Source organism: Trachurus trachurus (genome assembly GCF_905171665.1).
Source record: "Trachurus trachurus genome assembly, chromosome: 5".
Lineage (NCBI taxonomy): Eukaryota > Metazoa > Chordata > Actinopteri > Carangiformes > Carangidae > Trachurus > Trachurus trachurus.
In genome coordinates, this window is record NC_139896.1 from 32,975,279 (window position 1) to 32,997,380 (window position 22,102).

The window sequence follows — 22,102 nt, forward strand, 5'->3', positions numbered from 1 at the left end:
TGTTTTCTGTCTATGTGCAGCACAATGACTTCATCCTATATTTAACCTCTTTCAGCTTAACACAGATACAGACTGGTGCTTAAATCACCTTTATACTCTGGAGGGTCGGTGTCATCATAGCAAGTCAGCTATGAATCCTTGTTTTAAACCAGGTCATGGCCAAACATATGAAAGAGAAGGCACACAGACGACACAGCATTTACAGAGTGTTGTTTGTGCTGCCCCATATCTCATCATTGTGCTCTCCCTCGTGCTCTTCCCCGCTGTAGGCCTCATCCAAAGTTCAAGACACAGTTTTTTTCATTGCTCCCTGCAGAGCGGAGATCTTGTTGTAAATAAGTGACAATAAAGTGCATTGTGACCCCGGCTGCTGTCAGAGCCCGTTGTAAAAGACCGGAGGTCGAGTTAAAGAGAATATTGTTGCAGACTTGTGCATTTGGGTTTAGCTTAACCAGTAAATGAATGAGTGACCATGAGTCCACTCAGATGAAGGATGTTTTCCAAGTTTCTTTGTCCCAGTGGGGGGAAATGATACCAGCCCAGAGTAACTTCATCCAGACTCTTAGTCAAGTCGTCCAACCAGCTGGCCAGTCAGTCAGACATGCAGCTGTCTGCCCCCCCACCCCCCATCCATCCATCCAGCCCCCAGCTCCAGCCCTGACCGTCCTACCAGCCACCTCTCCCCCTCAGTCTGGTCCTGGTCAGCTCTTCAACCACTCAGCTTCTCTCTCACTCTCTCTCCCCCCAAGCAGCCCTCCTTTCCTGCCCCAGGATGCGATGTAGTGACGTGCCTGCCAGCGCACCGAGGTTGTCCTTGTCCTGATGTGTTTGTGCGCTGAAGAGGTTACAAGGAAGCGGCTTGCCAGGGGCAGGCAGCTGCTGTTTCCTACAGCTCGCGGCAGTATTTGGGGGGGGGGGACAACAGCACAATGCCGTGGGGGAGAGGCAGCTCGGTGGCCCTGCTGCTGCTGTCGGGCAGAGCCAGCAGGAGGGCCAAGGCCAGGTAGGATCATGCCTTTTGCTGCTGCTATGGATCCAGGGTCTGTTCAAGCCTGAGCCCCTGTATTGTATAAAGCTACACTACTGTTTGACTAAACTTCTGTGATTCATAGTCCAACTTGTCTGACTCAGATCTTTGAAGTCTTTGTTAAGAGGCTGTTTTCACTGGTTCATGCAGAGATGTTATGTTTATTTCTCCTTTGAAACCACTTGTTTTTTGCAACTCTGTGATCAGGATTTTCCATGTCACAGGACAGGTCTTCCATGCTGTGTCAGACCTTGAGAAGAACCACTTTCTCAAGGCTGTTTAAGCGAACTGTTGCATTCTCTCAAAGCTAAGAGGCTTGCAGTGGAATTCAGCCACGAGGATTTAACAGTGTGTTGCTTTCAACACAAGCAGCTTTTTCAAGTGGATTACTGTATTGCTCGACCCAAGTCGTTGGTCAGGGTTACTCTGTGTTATTTCCCTCAGTGCCGTGTGTAGCCATAAGTCAACAGTTTGACGTTTTGTCCATTCTTCTCTCAGAGTGGATGCTTTCCTGTTGATTCTCTGCGTTAATGGGAAGTCCATTCATCCAGAAACAATCCCAACACCTTGACATTTGCAGTAATCCTTTCTGTAATTGTCCAGTGTAAAGTAGCATGGGATATGTGCTTTGTTTTGTTGTTGAGTGTTTGGTGAGGAGTATTATTAGCAGGTTTAAAAATAAGACAGTGCTGAAAAACAGTCTAGTGCTGAAAAACAAACAAACTTTTTTCATTCCTATTTATAATTTGTCCTTTTGAGGATAGTTCATAACAAGGTTGCTGGCATTTTTAGCTTAAGGTCATTTTTAAAAGTCGTGATTTCAGCTGTTATGAGTCTGGCTTAAGACTTTGAAAGTTTTATTCCTGGTAGATAGAAAACAGTCATGGGACAAACTATAGAGGCCGAGGTACTCACGCTCTCGTACTACGTGCAAGAGTTATTAGTTGAATTTTCATTGACCTACATTCTAACACTTATCTCACAAAGCTTTAACAAATATAGCTCAGGTATTAGCAGACTTTTACAAAACCACATCTGTGTTAGGACAATGAATGTGTGAATAATAACTGTCACCAAACCACTGGCATGTTTTTTTCTCACTTTTCTCATCACTGCACTAGTCACCTCCTTCTGTCTGTTTACATCCTCAGCTGATGTATTGTCTGTCATCAGCCTGACAGGAGGGAATGAGAGAGAGCGCTGATGAGGCAGTGATTTGGCTGCATGGTTAGAGAGCTGCTCACAGGCAATGTTAACAGACCTGTTGCTCTGGAGAAGCCTTGTCTAGGTGTTAGTTTTTCTTACCGCATCACACCTCCACACTTGATGGTTATTTATATCAGCTGATTAGTCATGCTGAGGTTGAGCGCGGCGTCTGGTTTCATATTTTGTGAATGGCGCAATATGGCAGCTGTCTTCTACATATAAGGCATGATCTGATTTAGCACGTCAACACACCGACTGTCACTGTGTTTGCAGGGGAGTCTTGAGCACAGAATTTGAATAAGAAGAAAACTTCTTTATCCTTTGATCCGTATGATTAACTTACTTCATGCATTGAGAGCAAAGCAAAGATGTGATAACATGCCTTGTCTTTCCAACAAAGAATCCTTGATTAATTAGTAGGGAGTAGGGGTTGTGTTGCTTTTACTAAAAGGCTTCTTTGTTTATGTTCATTAGACTTATGCAACTCTGGATTTTTTTAGTTGAAGTATTTTTTAAGTGGACTTTTTAAGAAGTTGGGCAGATTCTGTTTTAACCAAAGAGGAAGTTGACAGCCAGCAGGTATGCATGCAAGGCGTGTCAACCCGGACTGGCGAGGGAGGGGACAGGTGTGAATGATGTGCTGATGTGCAGGGAGTCGTCACTCCCTCTCGCATACCGGCTGAAACTCCACTCAGCTCACAAACACGCCACACAGCCTCCAGACCCAGCAAAGACTTACAACTATTCCCCTCCTTTTACGGCACAGAGGAACTGGAGCAGTGGAAAGATTTACACTTGTACTACTCACATGGTGTCTCTCTAACCACCAAGACTGTATCAAGCTATAGGTTTTTATACTGGACAGAGGTTCTTGGATTCTTTTTGAGCACAGTGGATAATGGGAGGCAGAGAGGAGGTTGTGTTGAGCATGCAGTTCCCGCACACCAGACTGAACCGTTTCTGGCTCCGTCCCGTCCGAAGCCCAGCGATGGGCAAGCGCGTGAAGCCAACCTTGCACAAGAAAAAAGCCAGGTACGTCTGATGAGACAGTAGCATTTGATCACTGGCATCAAGTCGAACATGTTTTGGTTCAAGTGTGAGTGTTGTCTTGCCTTTGAAGAGAAGTTTTGTAGATGGCACAATGTGTTTTGTAGTCCAGAAATACTGAAAAGTGAAGTGCAGCATCATGAGACTTGTGCTTTTTTTACGCCATGCCATGGAGGCTGTATCTGAAACTTTATTTTGTAGCTGTTCTCTCCACTTTTCCATTTGTCACAACATGTAGGCTAAAACATTTATTAAATGTTTTAATTGAGTGACAGTTTTCAGAACAATCCTTCATTTGTGAGAAAGAAACAAATAGTTTTTTGTTAGTGTCAAAATAAATGTGACATACTTTCATATTATTATGATCTTATTTGAATTCTTGTGGTTTTCTTTAAGTTGCTGCTGAGCATTATCTGAGTCAGCTGTCTATAGACTTCTCGTGTTTTGTGCCTATGATTGACAGCATGTAGGCACACACTGTGGTTTTGAACTGTGTGTTTGAGCCAGATGGGCTAAAATAACAATCTCATATTCATATACTGCATTTTATATCCCAATAGAGATGTCTTATAGTTGTGACCAGATGCTGGATACCTCACTTTCTTTTTAAATTTGAAATCTAGGTATGTAGATCTGATCAATTGCTTCTCCATGTTGTAAGACATATTGCATCATTTCTTAGCTAATTGTGGAGATGATCATGCAACACGTATTTACTGTTATTTAATGTTTAATGACATAATTATTAGAGCCTTACAGTGATTCAGAAACTGTATTACGTCACGTGTGCATTTTGTTTTAGCTGAAACAATTAGTCCATTCAGTGATAATTGGTCAACAATTATGATAACTTACTAAGTGATGGAGTCATTTTTCAGGCATATGATCCATACATATTTTTGCTCTGTGTTTCTCTGCTGTGAGGATTTGCTGCTTTTATTTTATTTTGGATATACCGGTAATATCTTTTGGCCGTGGTGTGATTTGAAGAGTTCTGATTTCCTCCTACTGTCAGTATCATCACTGACACATATAAAATGCTAGTATGTTGCTTATACCAGTAGGTTGGATCTGTGTATCATTTTCTTTACATTGCATCTAGGGATTCATTTTGTTTAGTAATCACTTGGCCATAATGTACTGTGGGGAGGGAGTCTCTATTAAAAATGTTTGAACTTTTTTAATGACATGAATGAATGGATGGAGCGGCGCTCATTACATACTATACCACTATGCTATACTATGCTAGGTTGGAATGTGACCTCACTGGTTACAGCAGTAAAGTAATGACCCACTTTACTTAAACATTTTGGCGGCTTTACTGCAACAATAAACATAGTTATTAGATTTATGGGATAGTGTTACAGCCACGTGTTGGTTTAAAATCCAGTCTGATCACCCAGCTGTTTGCAATTCAATTTGTCTGTGTGTGAGAGATAGTTCCTGGTCTAGTTATGTGGTGTTAAGTTAACACAGAAATCAGGCACAATATCTGAGAATTTTCTTTTGCTAACATAAGAGGTTCTATTGAAACTCACCCCGCCCCCCCCCACCAGAAACTGGTTTAACACACCAAAACACTGAGCTGGTACGAACCTGATCTAATCTGACTTTAAAAGACTGTTAATTAATGTGGCCATTTACATCTTGATAAGCGCACAGATTCATAACTGAAAGTATGGTTGGTATTTATAACTCTGGTATATCAGGGAACTATTATTATCTTTCTTCAGCCGTGTTGGCTTGATGAGCCATCTGGCATTCCTCAGACACATAGGCAAGTGTGATTTGGTATTTGGTCTCTGGAGATGACATGTGCTGACTGTAAGAATGCGACCGAACTGCACACCGACCGAATGAGTCAGCTGACCACTTCCTGTGCCTCAGATCACCGGGTCACATTTTAGTGCTGGAGGGTGCGAGGTTGTCTATCAGCTGAGTGTGTCTCATTGTTGTCAGAGAACAGTATCCTCTGTTGTTGAGCACTGCACAGGAAAAGCAGACTGCACCCCCCCCCCTGCTTGTGTTTGGAAAGGAAACTATGAGCAGATGTAGATGATTATTCTTTTTCTTAAAATGTTCATCGGGGTGTTTCATTGTCCACCATCAGTTTAATAGATTCTTGCACGTGTCTCGGTTGATAAAGGGGTGTAACCCTTTTAAAGAAACCGAATGCACATAGTTACAGTGACATCTAGTGGATCTTCAGGGTACTTTGCCTCCAGGCCACATTTCGCAAGAACAATAGAGACCCCCCTTTGTGTCCGCTCTCGCCATCTCTCTCCTCACTGCGGCCCTTCCTCCATCCCACTCCTTTTGTCTCTCCATCTCTCTGGGCTCTCCTGGCTGATTCATCCTCCCCGCAGCACCTCATTCTTCACCGTTCCTCCCGTATTTGTACGTGTCACTGTGTTTTCTGCCGCGTTTGTTTGCATGCGTGCGTGCGATTTCCTTACGTGTGTGTATGTCTGCACCAGAGACCCCAGCCCCACCGAGATGAGCGTGGAGCCCTGGGCCAGCCCGCAGGACCAGGCAGCCGCTGAAGACGCACACAGCACGCACACGATCGCCGCCCAAGATCAGGAGCAGCACCCCGACAAACTGTGCCTGGACTCCTTCTGGAGTGAGGTGGAGACCATCCGACAGGGGAGTGGCTACGCAGACCTCGACTGCACCAGGAGAGACTCGAAACAATCAGAAGGTAAATACTGCAAGTCCTGAGCTCATAGATTACAAACAGATGGAAACAAGTCATTATTGATGCATGTAATAGAATTTAAAAGCCTTTGATCTTTAGCACGGCTGCTACAGAGACCTTCCTGAATTGATGCATTTGCCATGGCAACATATCGGGTGTCTCCCATGCAGCAAAGTAATGCTCGTCACCATGACAACTCTATCAAACACTCTGTGGCAGGAAATGTTGTATAGGCACAAGCCAAATAGCCTTTCATGAATGCTGACTCGGTGGAATACGGTTTCATTAGGTCACTTCAGATGATCTCATTCTTTTGTTTCTACCTTCAACAGATCCTTTTGATGTTATGCTAAACACAGGCACCGGCTTTGATTTATATTTCTGTAGTCTTTAAAGCCTGTGTGTTTGGGTCTGTGTGTAATCATGCTTCATTATCGATTTGAGAGGGTAAACAATTATGTTGTGTCCTCCTAAATCTAAACATATTACTAATTACTGTATATTGTGTCATGAACTGCATCAGCCTTGTTATAATGTTATGTGTTTACAAAGTGGAGATTAGCAATTACAACTTACATTAATATTAGTGGCTACTAACTGTAAGATGTCACTGTTTGAGAGCCTGACTGATAATTTATTAGCTTTATTTGAAGCTAATGTTAGCTTCAACATTGTATTTACAGTCAAGAGCATCAGAGCTAATATAGTACAGTAGATGCTCAAAACATTTGACATTTGATAAAATACTTATGTAATGTAAACTGAATTACTAACTAGTTTAGTTTACATATCCCCCTTTCATCCTAAACATCAAGGCAAACTGTCAAACACATATTTCTCCATGTATGCAGGCATTAATATAACGCTGTATCCTTACACTTAAAAAAAAAACCTCGTAGTTAATTTCAGTAGATCAATTACCCCTTTAAAACTGTTATACGACAGCTTTTGACTCTACATTGTCTTTTATATAGTCTTACATAGTGTTTCATTGGACAATACTACAGTTGTTTTGAATTAGTAAATCAATGTACCAAACAGTTTTCAATTATAGTGGGTACAGACTGATGCAGATTTTGCAGAAATCTACTAAATTGGTACAACACAATCCCATACTTTTTTTGTTTTGTTTTAAATAAATCACTTCCTGCATACATATAAATGTACAATAGTATTGTTCTAATGAGTATTTATTCCACATCTTGTCACTTTTGTCAGTGTATATTTACGTGCGGCCTGCGTCCATGTCTGTGTGTGTCTCAGAAGGTGAACAGGAGGAGCAGTGGTTGGCAGACGCTGGTTTGTCGACCCTCATCAGCGACGACGACGGAGATGTAGAGAACGTCGGGCTGCTGTCCACTCTGACCAGGACCCAGGCCGAGGCCGTCCAGCGCCGACTGGATTCCTACACACTATCCCGTCGCAAAAGGAACAAGCCAGCGCCCCGCGACGTCCGTGACATCTTCAACTCCCCCATCAACCAGGTTAGGACTGAGACAAAAAAAAAGAGCTGATAAAAAATTAACTCACTGGCTTCATGATGTACACAAGGAAATTCAAGACTGTCTACTAGGTTACAGCTATCCACCTTTTTCCGAACGTCAAAAACGTAAGCCGGTTTTGCTCTTCCAGTGGAATTTTATGTTTACGTTTCCATGGTTTTGGTAGTCGCAATAAATGCATGGATTTTTTTTCTTTCAATGAAAATCTGTAAAATGCATGGACCACACACCGGCTTTTAACAATCAATATCACACAAATTGACATCCGTGTTAAAAGCCAGCGTTAATAGATCCATGGGTTTACCGCAACTATGACAACAACTGAAAACCATGGAAACGTAAACGTACAATTCCACCGGAAATGCAAAACTGGCTTCTGGTTTTGACCATAGATGACGTTCGGAAACTTGTGGATAAGTACAGTAAATAAATTACCCAGCTCCCAAGGGAAAGTCAAGGCTCGGTGGGACACACAAATTGTCACAGTGAATTGTGCTGTCTTGTTACATACAGAGGGGCTGACCTGTAACAATGAAGGAAAATCACATGCAAAGGTCATGCTTTGTGCTCCCTGTCTGCCTGAGATGCCCCGAGAGGGGAGTAGAGGCAGTGTTCCTCTGATCTTTATCAGAAGAAACACTCTTTGTATCCATGTTTATCTGCTCTGTGGACAAAATGAAACACTATTCCCAGTGATGGAGAAAATATTACGGGGCTGATGTTTTTTACTAAATTCACAGAAAGTGTTGTTTATGTCAATGTTGTCTCTCACCAGACCCTTCTACCTGAGTCACAGCACAGTGAAGACCTTGGCCAGAACAGCATGGCTTCAGTTCCCAAAACACCACTATCAGGTACGAGCTACACATTATTGTTAAAGCAAACAAGAAGTGGTAGGCACTGTTGTTTTGATAATCAGATTGAATAAAAACAAGACTTTGGCCCAGAACCGGCCTGCTACATTTGAATGAAATAACTTCCATGCTTGCGTTATTTTACAAACTACTCATCGACTGAACTACAACTGAACTGCCTCATCTTTAAAAATAAACATACAAACTAAGAAGTCAGGTGAGCAACAGATTTGAGGGATTGTTTCTCTGGATCTTTTAATTGGTTCAGATTAATCCTCAGGTGACTCCTCGTCTTTACACACTGTGGAGAAAGTCCCTGTCTACACTGCACAGAGGTCACTTGGCTAGTCTCAGTGTTTTGATGCCATCTGAGGTTTTGTACTGAGAAGAAAATGAATGCGGAAAACAGTCCTTATAAATAGTGCCTCATGAAAACATGTTCAGGTTAACATGTTATGGTTATCTTAGATACAGTAGTATCCTTCCCAGATAATGTACTGTAACTGAAATTAAAGGGGATGTTGCAGATCAATTTGCCCCAATAAAAAGTGACAACTGTCTTATTGTTCAACAATTAAAAGCTCCACAACAGAGAAGAATCAGATTCTTTGTTCTTCTGTTTTGGGAGATAAGAGGCAGATAAGAGACACAAGTCAATATAAATGTTTCCTCATATTTTTGAACCCTCTTGTTGTTTTTCTTCCTCTTGCTCTCTCATGTAGCATGCAAAGTTTTTTTTATTTTGATGCCATCTCTACAGTGGACTTCCTTAAATGCTAACTGATAAACTAAAAGATTGGTGGATGTTTGTGTGTGTGTCCTGCTCAGCTGTGACGCCGGAGCATCAGCGTGGCGCTCCCAGAGAGGAATTCCTCATCACCGATGTGGCCTACTGCGAACAGGCCGTCATCTTCCTCAAACAGGCCAAACTGCCCCAAAACAACAGTCAGCGCAGGAAAGAGGACGGCACACTGCCTGTAAGCACCAAAACCACATTTTTCAACCTTCTTTTGTGTAAAAGTTCCGTGACGTTATGTAGCAGGAAGAGAATTTTTGCAAATGGAGCATAAAAGGGAAATACCAATCTGTTTTTGTTGCTTTATTTCCTGCATTCATGACATCTGATGGATGTGAAGGGGATATTTACACTAACCCCTATCAACGTTTGTCTTGTATCAGGGCAGAAATGTATCTTTGGTAATGAGTGCTTACAGCTACTGTCAGTAAAAAGATTACAAAGCTTGGATTAAAATGAGGTACAGTGAGATTTAAATCAATGATGCTAAAAGTCCCTCTTTTTAAAATGTCAGAACTTCCTTAAACACTTTTTTTCAGACTGTGCATACATCTTCATCTCTTGCTTTGCAGCACAGGCTGCGTTCAAAGCTTCTTTCTGTTTTTCACATATTTTAATGGTCTGAGATACAACATAAAAAGCTTAAAGTGTTTCTTTGCTTCATGGTCAGCTTAATCACTGTCTTCAGTTATTTTAAAAGGTTTTCTACAGTATGTGTTTGTGTTTTTGCAGCAAGTCAAATCATCATCATGAGTCTATGTTTTGCCTATTCTGCGTCTCTGATGATGATGTGATTATGATTGGCTCTGGTGAAAAATAAAAGTAGTTGCAATTGATGAGGAAAAACCAGCCCTAGCCAGTTCACGGTCTGAGACATATTCACAGAAGCCAGTGTACATTTCAGTCTGTGTTTGGACCAAAGCCGAGCTCCAATTACTCACACTCATGCGCAAATGTCATTGTGAGTCTGTGGCATTCAGCCCCACCGTTTGTTAGATAACAGGGTTAAATAGAGTAAAGGAATGAGGGAATTACCTTGAAACAAAAGGAGAGTTGTTGGATAACAACAGATTTATTTTTATATCGGGAATATGTTTTCTCAGCAATAGGGAGCGATTAGTGGGTTGTATATGTGGTACATGTACTGTATGTACATTTATCAGAACAGAGTTTGACAGTTTCTGTCTTTTTTTTCTAACCCACTCCTCTCTCCTCTGTTTTTGTCTTTCTTTGCCTCTTCATCTCCGCTTTCCTCTCAACTCCAATTCCCATCTCCTCACTTTCCTCTCCCTCCGCTCTCACCTCCTCAGCGGGTGATCTGCCCCAAGTGCCGTCTTGGAGTGACTCGCATCCATGATCTCTCCCACACTGACATGAAGAAGGTGCGTCAGTTGGCTCTCATCGACATGACGGCGCTGTGCGACCTCTTAGAGCTGGAGGTCAAACGGCACAAAACCTGCAAGAGGAAAATCCCAGGTATGATGGCAGACAGCAGCGCGGGAACACTAGACAGAAAAACATCCAGACGGAAGCAGACAATACTATTTTAATTACATACATGGTTTATTATATGTCTCTTCTCAGACTTGATGTCTGAGTGTGACCTACTCAAATCAAAACAATCAGTCAAACCAGATCAACTGAATATTTCCCACCAATGCATGACTGATTCATAAGTCTTCGGTTTGCAGCACTGCAATTACTGCATGTAGGGACACTCGCCTTTACACAATCTTACACACTCACCACGCTGTTCTGGCTGATGAAATACTGAAGGACACTTTGGGTCTTTTCACAGAGAGCCCGTTCTTCGGGGTGCAGCTGTCCACTCTACTGGAGAACGACCAGAAGACGAAGCCCACCTCCAGCATTCCTCTCTTCCTGCAGACGGTGAGAGCCCAAAATACATATGACGTCAAGACACTTTTTTTTAATGAACTTGCAAATGAAAAATAAAGTGTATGATAGAGTTACAGCAATGCAAAACACTTTATATCTGCTACTCTGACCTGGTGTGACACAAGATGAGTTCTTGCTTTTGTGAAATTCACATTTTCAAACCGAGCACATCACACAGTCTCAGTGTCCTTTGAATGTGAAATGCTTTGACCACACCCTGTATGTAGCAGCAGTTACTGCCAACAACCAGCAGAGGTGAGCAAGAGATTCTTATCCAACCTTGTCTGACTCCCTGTTAATGTCTCTCTCTCCCCTCCCTCTCTCTCTCTTTCTCTGCAGTTGTTGTCGTTTTTGGAGAAGAAGGGAGTTGACTCAGAGGGGATCCTGCGGGTTCCAGGGTCTCAGTCCAGAATCAAGGTGCAACATCTGGATTCACACCTATCTCTGTCACATCATTTTACCACGGCACCAGCATATTTTATCACAAAATCTGCCCCTCGCTCCTGTATAATGTCTGATAAAACAAAGCAAAGAAAAATATTTAATGACCTAAAGAGCAGGCATATCGACACAGTAAATAGCAGAGGGAAAATCTGGTAGTTTAACTACACATGACATTTATAAATACAAGGTCCAGTAAGACAAAATCAATATTGTTTTTCCAGGCACTGCTGCCAGATAGCGGCTATGATGCTGTATTTAATGCACTAGGTTCAATAGATGGTGAAGCGATTACATGAGAACTGCCAGCAGAGGGCGCCATCTAGCAGTGAGGGATTAAAACACATTAGACAAATTATCAGGATAGAACAGTCAAGTAATTGCTAAAGGATCATGGATGTGACAATAATGGTCATTCAGAGAGGATTAACTAATCCTTTATTTAGTTTATAGTGCTGATAATGGAGTTAAGTATTACAACATTATTTATTTGGGCTATTAATGTTATCCCTAGATGAGCATTTAAAATATACTCAACATGAAAATATATAGAAAACACAACAAAACAAAGTCACATCTGATGATTGTTATTTCCAAAATAGTTTCTGCTGAATTAAAAAATACCATAAGGTTATGATAGTATAGTAAAATAAAAGCTTGACTGTTTTTATGTATACTATAATTATGACATAGCTGATGAACCTCAACGTAGTTTCTACCAGATGTTGGACACACAAATGGAAGCAGGAATCAACAGGAGTTCAATCACTAGTAGTAGTAAAATCCTATAATCTCTGTTTCATCTTTGTGAATGACAACTATCAAACCAAGACTGAAATTTCTATATTTCACACACTGAAAACTTTGTATGTGACATATAGACTCACACATGCAGTTGTTAATGAATGACATTTTAAACTAAACTAATTTAACAACCATAAAAACATATATCTGGGAGGTCGACCTTCACACTGACTATATATTTGTCTGACTGCTCTGAACAATGACTGATTATTCTCTGTGTACAGATGCTGCAGCAGAACCTGGAGAGCAACTTCTACTCAGGGCAGGTCAACTGGGAAGACGTGAGTCCAAACGACGCTGCTGCGCTGCTGAAGAAGTTCATCCGCGAGCTTCCCGCTCCTCTGCTCACCACCGAATACCTCAACGCCTTCAGCGCCGTCAGAGGTCAGCAGACACCAATCGAACATTTACGATTAACTCTTTAATCTTGTTGAAATCTTTTTAGGGCTGACAAATTTCTGTATTTAAGGCTGTTATCCAGAGAGGATCACAGCTCTTTCCGTTTCACAACACTCCTCTACATTTACATAATGACCAGACCTGTGATAGATCATAGAGTGTAGTTGAGCGTGTAGCTTAAGTGACTGAATGTGTTTTGTATGTGTTTCCATATAAGATTAGTTGCATATTCACAGAGTAATAACAATCTGCAGCCAGCTTTTTCCAGACAGCTCAGCAGGGCTCACATGATAACTACCTGAGTCTCTTCACCTTGATGGCAGCACAGCATGACGCTCTTCTTTTCTGCCTCGGCTGAGAGCTCAACATTAACGTGAACAAGTTCAAAGAGTTTTCAGAGGCGTCTCCGCACCGACAAACACACAAATGGTGGCAGAGAGGAGTGAAAGATCAGCTGCTCTCTCATTAGTTTCACCTTAATAAAACAATGGATTGATATTAATGTGATCTGATTGATGACTCACTGATGTGTAGTTTGTGAGGAGACTCAGTGGAAAGTGATAAATGACGTGTGACCACTGAGACATAGACTAACAAACTTAATGACCGCCTGTCACAATGCCATTAATCTTTAGACATCCCATTATTCTTAGTCAAACACAGAGGAAATGAAGAGGGTGAGTGTGTGTGTTTGTGTGTGTGACCTGTCTTACCTTCTCCCTCCTCCTCCTCCAGACATCACAGAGCTGAAGCAGAAACTCCACATGTTGAACCTGCTCATCCTGCTGTTACCTGAGCCCAACAGGAACACACTCAAGGTACAGAGCACACACACACACACACACACACACACACACACACACACACACACACACACACACACACACACACACACACACACACACACACACACACACACACACACACACACACACACACGCATAACAACACACTGAAATAGTGTTCCACAGGACTGAACACCCACTGTTGCTCTTTTATGACATTACATTACAGTACTCAGAGTCCTTGGTATCTAGCAGTCAGCCATGTTTTCTGAAATATCATTTAAACACAAATTAATCGGGAGCAAAGACACAGTGAATTTACACAGCAGGATTTATCCTGGAGAAATCCCCCCGAGGTTTTATGTCCATGTCCAGTGGTGAAATGTAGCTAAACACGTTAACAGAGGTGCTGGAGTGATTCTGATCTCTGATCAGATCTCACTTCTTCTCCGTCTTCTCCGCTTCATTTATTGCACAGCTATAGCTATAACTGGACTTGGTTATTTGTCTAGGAAGACGTTTCACCTCTCATCCAAGAGGCTTCATCAGTTCATCAGTTGAACTGATGAAGCCTCTTGGATGAGGCTGCATCCAAATAACCAAGTTCAGTTGCGTTTGATTTAAATTCCTTGAGATAACTATGACCTGGACAAATGAGAAGTTACTACTAGCTACTGTGTGAATTTACATTTTACACACAGAATAGATACTGAGCTTTTTGAATATTGTTCGCTATGTTGTACATGTAAGTTATGTATAAAGCAACCTATAAAATCCTTAAGTTGTCCTGCACTCTACATTAGAGGAGCATTTTTTTCATTGTGGTATTCACTGGGTATGGATATGTCCTTTATGATGAATGCATTCAGTCTCCAGAGCTGTTTGAGGATAATCCACTAAAATTTGAAAGTGAAGTTTTGGGGGGATTTTTTTTTTTTGATTGGAAATTTTTGAACAACAACCTCTGCTTTGTAAAGTGGTGTTCAGTATTCCTCACCACATCCTGCAGGCTCCTCTTACCGTTGTCCAGAATTGATCCAAATTTAAGCCTTCACGAAATAGACAGACCGAAGCACTGTTTCATAACACCTTATGATATTGTACCGCTCTTAATCCACATTTTAAAACACTCTACTCTGTTATATAATGGCTTGCATTAACCATGACTCACTTTCACTGACACAAGTGTGCAGTGTGCTGTGCTTATACAGTAGCATCCAGAGGCATAAAACCCACCTGAACTAATTACTTTGACTCCAGTGGAGGCAGCTGAAACTTACTGTGCATTAACACACTTCTCAGCAGAGGGGTTACAGATGATTCAGTCATCGTGATAAACCACTTTGCTCCATTCTGTGCTGCAGCTTAAGGGGCCTCTCTCTCGTCTGAAAGACATTTACACATGGTTTAAAGTGAGAGAAAGTCTTTTTGACTCCATACAAACTATGCATGTCTCCATTTGTGTTCCTGCAGGCCCTCCTGGAGTTCCTCAGTAAGGTGGTTTCCAGGGAGAAGAGGAACAGGATGAACCTGTGGGCCGTAGCAACCATCATGGCTCCCAACCTCTTCCTCCATAAGGCCGTCCCCAGCAGACTAACTGAGGGGTCAGAGAAAGGACAGGCAGAGAAGGCAGCCGATGTTATGAGGCTCCTCATCCGCTACCAGGACCTGCTTTGGACGGTAGGTGATGGAGAGTCAGACAAGAGGAAGTCCTATACTTCAAATATGTAAAGGCCAAGTTCTTAACCTTTAGTGGTAGTAAAGCATAATTAAGTAATGTCAGAAAACTCTTTGCTGTAAAATAATACCAAAGAGCAGTTTTCATATGAATATTAAAATATATCACAACAAATTTCTTTCAGATCCCCAACTTCATTGTTGGTCAGGTGCGTAAGCTGAATGAAAACAGTAACCGACGTTACCAGTTCTACGATCGCCGCATCAAGAACCTGCTGAGGAAGATCCACACGGACAGCCGGGAGAAACCTGATAAAAACACCTCAGAGGTGAGCACTGCTCTATACACTCAAATGTAACTGTGGAAACAATTTTTAAAAATCTGTATTAATTACCTCATCAAAGATCAGTCCATGTGGCCATTTGTCTGTGGAGCAAATACAAATATTTATAGCCACAGAACAGGCTTTACAATATAGTAAATGTAGATGAGAAACCTCAGTATTACAGCTTCTTCTATCATACTCACAGTCATGGTAAAAAAAAAAAATTCTTTTGTCTCTTCTTCAGCCGTGTCGTACAGTGAAGGTCCAGGTCGGGGATCTGTTGAGCGGCACCATGGAGTTCCAGCTCAACATCAACTCACGAACCTCAGACCTGCTCGCCCAGTTTCATCGGCAGTTCCTCCGCAGCCCCGAAAACGGAAAGGGCAAAATGAGAAGGTACAACACCACAGACAGTTTACCTATGCCTTGTACTCATTTTAATGCTGTACACCAGAGTTTAATTCATTTCTAATTTAAGTTTAATTATTTGTTTGAGCATATAATTGCCATGTGTAACCTTTCAAATACTAGTTTGAATCTAGCCACAGCACAGACATTAAAACACAAAGAGGTTTCTGAAATAATGAAAAACACACAGATGCTTCCTGAGACATATGAAATCAACAAGATGATCTGTAATGAATTCAGAATATTTCATAATGCTTCAATTAAAAAAAACAAAACGAATAATTTCAGTCTCTTGAAGAGAAGGTGTGATGATGACAGCTGTTTTAGCCCGTGTAGCCGTGTATATTGTGTGTATCATGTCTCCTATATGAAAGAGCAGAGGCTGATACGTGGGTGCTTTGTGTCTCTCAGCAGGAACGGCGCTGTGGCGTACCCAGACTGCGCCCTGTACGAAGTGGGAGGGAACATCGGTAAGTGGAAGCGGCTGCACTGCGGCGTTGACATTTGCGTGTCTTTCTGTTCATTGAACTGATGAGGACGGTCTTACGTAATGACCTGTGTGAGCGCCAAAAAGAGACGAGCAGTACATCTGCAGTTATCAGAGCAGACAAAAGCTTATTACACACATGTCTGTGCTCTCACAGGAGTGCACGGTGAAACTTGTTCAGGTCAACTCCGGGTTGGAAACATTTCAATCTGCACGTTGTATAAAGATCATAATAATACAAATACAAGTCTTGAATTGAAACTGGAACTGAAACAAATAGTTAATTGACTAAATATTTCATTGACAGAAACTATTTTTTATTATTCGTTGATTTTATGAGCAAAAATAAAATAATCCAATATTTACAGCTTCCCAATTGTGACTATTTGCTGCTTTTCTGTGTTTTATGTGAGAGTAAACCTGAATATATTTGTTTATATATATTTAAAAACATTATATAATGTTTTTTTTTACAACTGTGGAGACACTCATCAGCGGATTGACTGATAAAATAAATGTTAGTTGTAGTTCTATTTCATACACTGATCAAACCTTAACTATTTTTTTTCTAGCTCTCCAACAAACAATTCCAATCACTAGAGCCTTGAAGTCACATTTCCTTATGTGTGTTTGCAGGTGAGCACTGTCTGGACCCCGACACACACCTTCTGGATCTGTACAACAGTAACCCTGGAGGGGAGTGGGTCATCAAGTTGCAACCCAACGGAAGCAGAGGGATGTGACATGGAGGCTGTGGACAGATTGAAAGATGGACAGATCTCGGAACAGGCCGCCGAAAGAGCCTAAAAAAAAAGAAAAAACCCACACACATCTACGCAGCCCTCTCTCTCCACTTCCTGTCCTGTTTAACCTTGGAGCGCCATGGGAGAGGGAGACAGATGGAGGAAGCAGAAACAGAAAAACGCAGAAATCTGCCAGGAGCAGAGCCTAAAAACTGTCTGTGACCAGATGATCATCCTGCACTCTTTTCTCTTTCCCTCCATCTCACTCCGTCCTCTTCTCCCTTTTACTCCATCGTTTGTCTCCGGGCCACGACGCTAAAAGCAAAAAGCTGCTGACGTGACTCATTACTTCCGACAGAGAACCTGCTGCATGGAGAGGAGAGGAGGGAGAGGGCGCCTCGGTCCGCCATCTTTTCCTTTCAAACAATCATGTCCGACCATGAGCGAGCAGATGGGGATGCTGAGCACCTCTGGCTATAAAGAGCCCAGACCCCTCCCCTTTTCTCAGACCGGTCAGTGTGTTCTCCTACCCCGTCTTTCTTCCACGAGCCTGTTTGAAGAGGCTGAAACATGATTCAGATGTTTTCTGTCCATATTCCTCGCTAGATTGGTTTCTAATTCTGCATCAGCCAGTAAATCGTAAACAATTTGTTATCTTATGTCAGAGAAAACAGCATTTATATGAGACTGAGCTCATTCTTGACTTTGGAAACCGCACCATGTGATTTCACAGTCAACACACGAACACATACAGCGCTGCGTGTTAGAAATGAGGAAATAGTCGAATGTTCCAACAGTGGAAACCAACTTGATTGGACTTCTAGAGGAAAATAACTTTACACACAACTTTGTGTGATTGTCTCAGCTTCGATTTCTCTTTCTGCAGTGTTTCCTTTTCCTGCAGATATGAGTTCCTAAAAAAACAAACCTGTAAGAACTCATTTAAATGTATAAATGGTAAAACAGTCAGCAAATCAGTTTTAACCAATCCACCACCCTGATTACATGACATTAAGCTGTACAGAAAAGAAAAATGAATTTGATTCCACTGTGGGTCTTAACATTCGTGGAATAACTCATCTATCAGACGATGTAGCTCAAACTTTGTGCAAAATTCTAAATACGGGATGAAAGTGTGGTATTTTTTTTTTCGCATTGGACAATACAGGCACACGAATTATGCGTCACGTTGCTCATGATTCATCAGCCACTGATATTGGATCCGTCATCCGTCAATCAAACGTCTGAGACACACACACTCACACACCAAGCTCGGTCCCGCCCCAAACATTGAATATCCCGCCCGCTTGATAACAACCAATCAAATTAATTTTCCTTACTCGGGTAAACTCGTAGAAGGAGGCGCAACAAACAGGACAAACGGCCATTTCTGAACACCTTTAAAGAAAGCAGCTGGTTGGAGAGAGGCGACTCTTTACACACTGACTGCATGTTAGAATATGGACAGAAAACCTGTGGCTCCTGGTTTCACTCTAATTACTAATGAAAACAACTGTAGTGAGAGAAAATACAATGAAAACAAAAAGCTAGTGGAACAGAAACTGACCGGCAAATGGAGGGGGGGGGACTCCAGCTCTTTGTAAACACACAATTACCGACAGATCAATCAACTAATCAACTGACTGATCTCTATCACTGGCTCTTTCTCTGACTCTTCCCGCTGACACGTCCACTCTGCAGCTCGGAACCTGTATCGGCTCCTCTCATCGTCCGTGCCATTCAAAGAGGGACAGAGACCATGGTGAACTGATCTCCCCTTTATCTGTGAAACCCTGCGATCTCCTGGGCCTTATAAAAAAAATAAAATCCATGGACTTCCAAGGACCCCTGACCTGTACAGAACAAAGCTCAAAGAGACTTTCTGTTTTTTGTTTTTTCTTGATACCAAGGGATTTGGTGTCGTAACCTCAAGTACAGGTATTGTACCTCTCTAAAGGGATTTGTTGAGGACGCACAGTGAAGCTGGTCTTCAGTTCTCAATTTTAAACACATATGAACGGAGCCGAAAAGTGCTGAAGTGACTCCTGGGGTACACTGGGATTATTATTATTATTTATATGAATGTAACACCGCTGTTGCTTCTGTATTTGACCAGTACTCTGTCGGCTAGAGAGACTTTAGGATAATGTGGACTTGCTGCACTAAGTGTAACAGTATGTTGTGTTGAGTCGCCCATACGCAGTGTGGGAATTTGCAGTGTTCTTGTACATATTTCTTCATGCTGTTGTTTTTTTGTGTTTTGTTTTTTGAAGGATCCCCTTAGACCTGTTTCTCCTGAACAGTACAGTGAGATAAATGTCCTGTGTAAATATTGCTCAGTCATGCACTCCGCTGTGGAGAGGCACTGAAACCAGCGCAGTACGACGGTTTGTTGTGACCGTGTCGCCACTCGAAGCCAGTAACTTATTCCAAACACACACACAAACACACACACACACACACAAGCAAGCAGCAAATGAATGTGTTTAACATTTTGCGCCGATCGTCACGTGTGAATCATTTACTCCTCGCTATCGCGGCCATGTTGGTTGCTCCGCGGCCATTTTGTGGGAACACTCCACTCGATAGACAGCCGCGGCCCGGCAACCGACATCTATCATCAACACCCCTCTGCTCCATCTCTGTCACCTCCCCATAATGGACCATAATGGCAGCGTGGTGCATGCATCTGAAACACACATTTCTTTGATAAAGGAGAAGGTAATAAATAGCTGTTATAAATTCTGCTGCCCTGGACCTGGCGACAGCAGCAGGAGTGTGCATACGAGTGTGTATATGTGTGTGTGTGCTCCTGTGTGTCTGTGCATGTGTGTGATGAGCTTCATTACACAAGTCCAATTGGCCTGTCCCAGGGTCCCAGACACAGTTCAGTGCCCCGGCACAAAGCGAGCTGATGGAACTGCCTTCTGCTGACAATCAGGAGAACTAGGTCACCTCTGAAGCAGCATCCCAGAGGGCAAGCAGTGTGTGAGCCCAAACACCCCGAGGAGCAGAGTGCATGGACACATATCGTCTAAACACACATGACACAAACACATGGACAAACCAAAACAGGGCCCACAAGTTCACACACACTACACCAATTTTTCTGAAGACTTTTGTGTTTGTATATATGTGAATGTGTTTGTGCGTGAGAAAGAGGTAGATATCTCTGAAACAGTGTTATCGTTATGACTAAATGAAGGACATTTACGGGGACACTCGCCCCCTGCCGTGATCAAAGTGTGACTGTGGACCTCTTATTGTCTGCAAGACTTCCGACGTCAGTCAGCAGACGTCAGAATGTATATTTATGCCCTTTACACAAGTCGATGTTTTTAATACTTCTGTGAACATACTTTAGGCTTTGCTGTAGACAGAAAATGTTCTTTTTTTATGTCAATAAATGTGAATCTAATGTTGTGCTAAACATGATTTATTTTCTTCAATATGGGGTAATGGGTGTGGTGGAGAGATGCTATCAACAAGAGCATCATTCATCATCACATCTACAGTTGCATCTGCCGCCGCCGCCGAACCACAGCAACACATTTACAGGCCAGCATACACACATTTGCAGAAAAAGAGAAAATCTGTTGTGAAGTATTGGTTTATTCTGCAGAAATAATCAATGGAGAGATTAACCTTGTAATGAGTGTGGGTGGAGAGGCCACTGCTGCTCAGTTCCTTGATTAATCATCGCCACGCTCCTCGAAAAACCATTGGCAACTAACTGCCTCATCAGCTTCCATTATTCAAGGTTTCAGTGGGTCCGGGCAGGCGGCTGCGAAGACAAAGGGAAGCAAAAAGTGATGTATCACATAACATTCATTGTGTTTTGTTTTCATTTCACAAAAAGAGAGTCTGAAGATTTCATATTTTTAGACATGCACCATGTGGGGAATTAATTATGGCTGTGAATTAAGGATTTAAATCCAAAAAGAGACATTTTTAAACGCAGGATTACAAATGATTCAAACTGAGTGGATCAGTGTCTTAACTTAGAAAGATCTTCCTTGTCTTTTTTTTCTTTTTTTGATAAATGTAATAATCTGCAGTATCGTTTCCAGAGTGTCCTTCAAATATTCTCAGTCTGTAAAAGCAGATATTTTTGTCTTTGCCGGCACCTTTACCTCTTAGACTTTCAGATCAGACAACATGAATCACTGGCATCTTTTTCTGAGTAAATACATATGTTTGGTTCCTTTTCCAGCCCCACTCACTCATTTCTGACAAAGAAAAAAAAAATCACCGTGCAAAGTGAACATCACCCCCCAGACAGAGCCGCAGCAGCAGCTTCCATGGTGCCAGACACAGGCCCCTTTGGCCTAGTGCAGGTCTAAATTACTGTAATCAGAGGATGAATAGCAATCAGCAGCCTTGTATGAGCTGCTGGCAGAACGCCTGACCCCCGGCTCTCTCCACCAATCAGACCGCTGCTTCCCATTCACGGCTAATCACGACGTGCACTCAGAGCTCACCACTTCCCTCACATTTGATGGAGGAAGCGCTCTCTTCTCCTCCTCTTGTCTTTTTTGTGCCGGGCTGACCGGAGTCGAACTGCTCTGAATGAGGGATGACGTTGTGAATCAGTTGATGCTCCTTCCTTTGCTTCCACGGTGGCAGCCATGGCTTCCCTCCCTGGCTCCGGCTAAAGAGGCCCCGCCACCGATGAGACGCTTTACACAAAAGTAAAGTTTCAAGTCTCAAATTTAGACTCTAATTTCTGCTGCTAATGATGTGTTCAAGTGAGGCAGGAAATGAGGGGGGAAAAAAAACATTTGCTATAAATGATTTAATAGCCTTACAAGACTGAAGGGAAGTGATCACTCAGATCACAAGTTCTTTTACCAATGCCAAAGTGTTTAACAGAAATATCACAGACTGTTTCTTTAAGGTAATTCTGATATTTTTAAGCTCAATTATGATCGATTTTTGGCAAAAGTTGTAAATAGATAAATCTTGAATGTGTATGTACTGCACATGTATTTAGCCTACATAGA

At 42.2% G+C, this 22,102-nt stretch overlaps 1 protein-coding gene across 2 annotated transcripts; it reads left to right on the plus strand.

Moving 5' to 3' along the window:
• The first annotated feature begins 702 nt into the window (after positions 1-702).
• On the plus strand, positions 703-20,517 carry arhgap40 (Rho GTPase activating protein 40). Of its 2 annotated transcripts, none has more exons than XM_083972450.1 (15): positions 703-1,003; positions 5,758-5,981; positions 7,242-7,462; positions 8,256-8,334; positions 9,163-9,311; positions 10,441-10,606; positions 10,929-11,020; positions 11,369-11,446; positions 12,499-12,658; positions 13,409-13,491; positions 14,932-15,138; positions 15,321-15,464; positions 15,706-15,857; positions 16,281-16,339; positions 16,993-20,517. In XM_083972450.1, exons 1-15 carry the CDS (start codon positions 930-932, stop codon positions 17,097-17,099), a joined length of 1,995 nt encoding a protein of 664 aa, XP_083828576.1. In that variant the 5' UTR covers positions 703-929; the 3' UTR covers positions 17,100-20,517. The 2 variants fall into 2 exon arrangements, with proteins under 2 accessions (XP_083828576.1, XP_083828577.1); XM_083972451.1 differs by having other exon boundaries at positions 16,284-16,339.
• Positions 20,518-22,102: the final 1,585 nt, after the last annotated feature.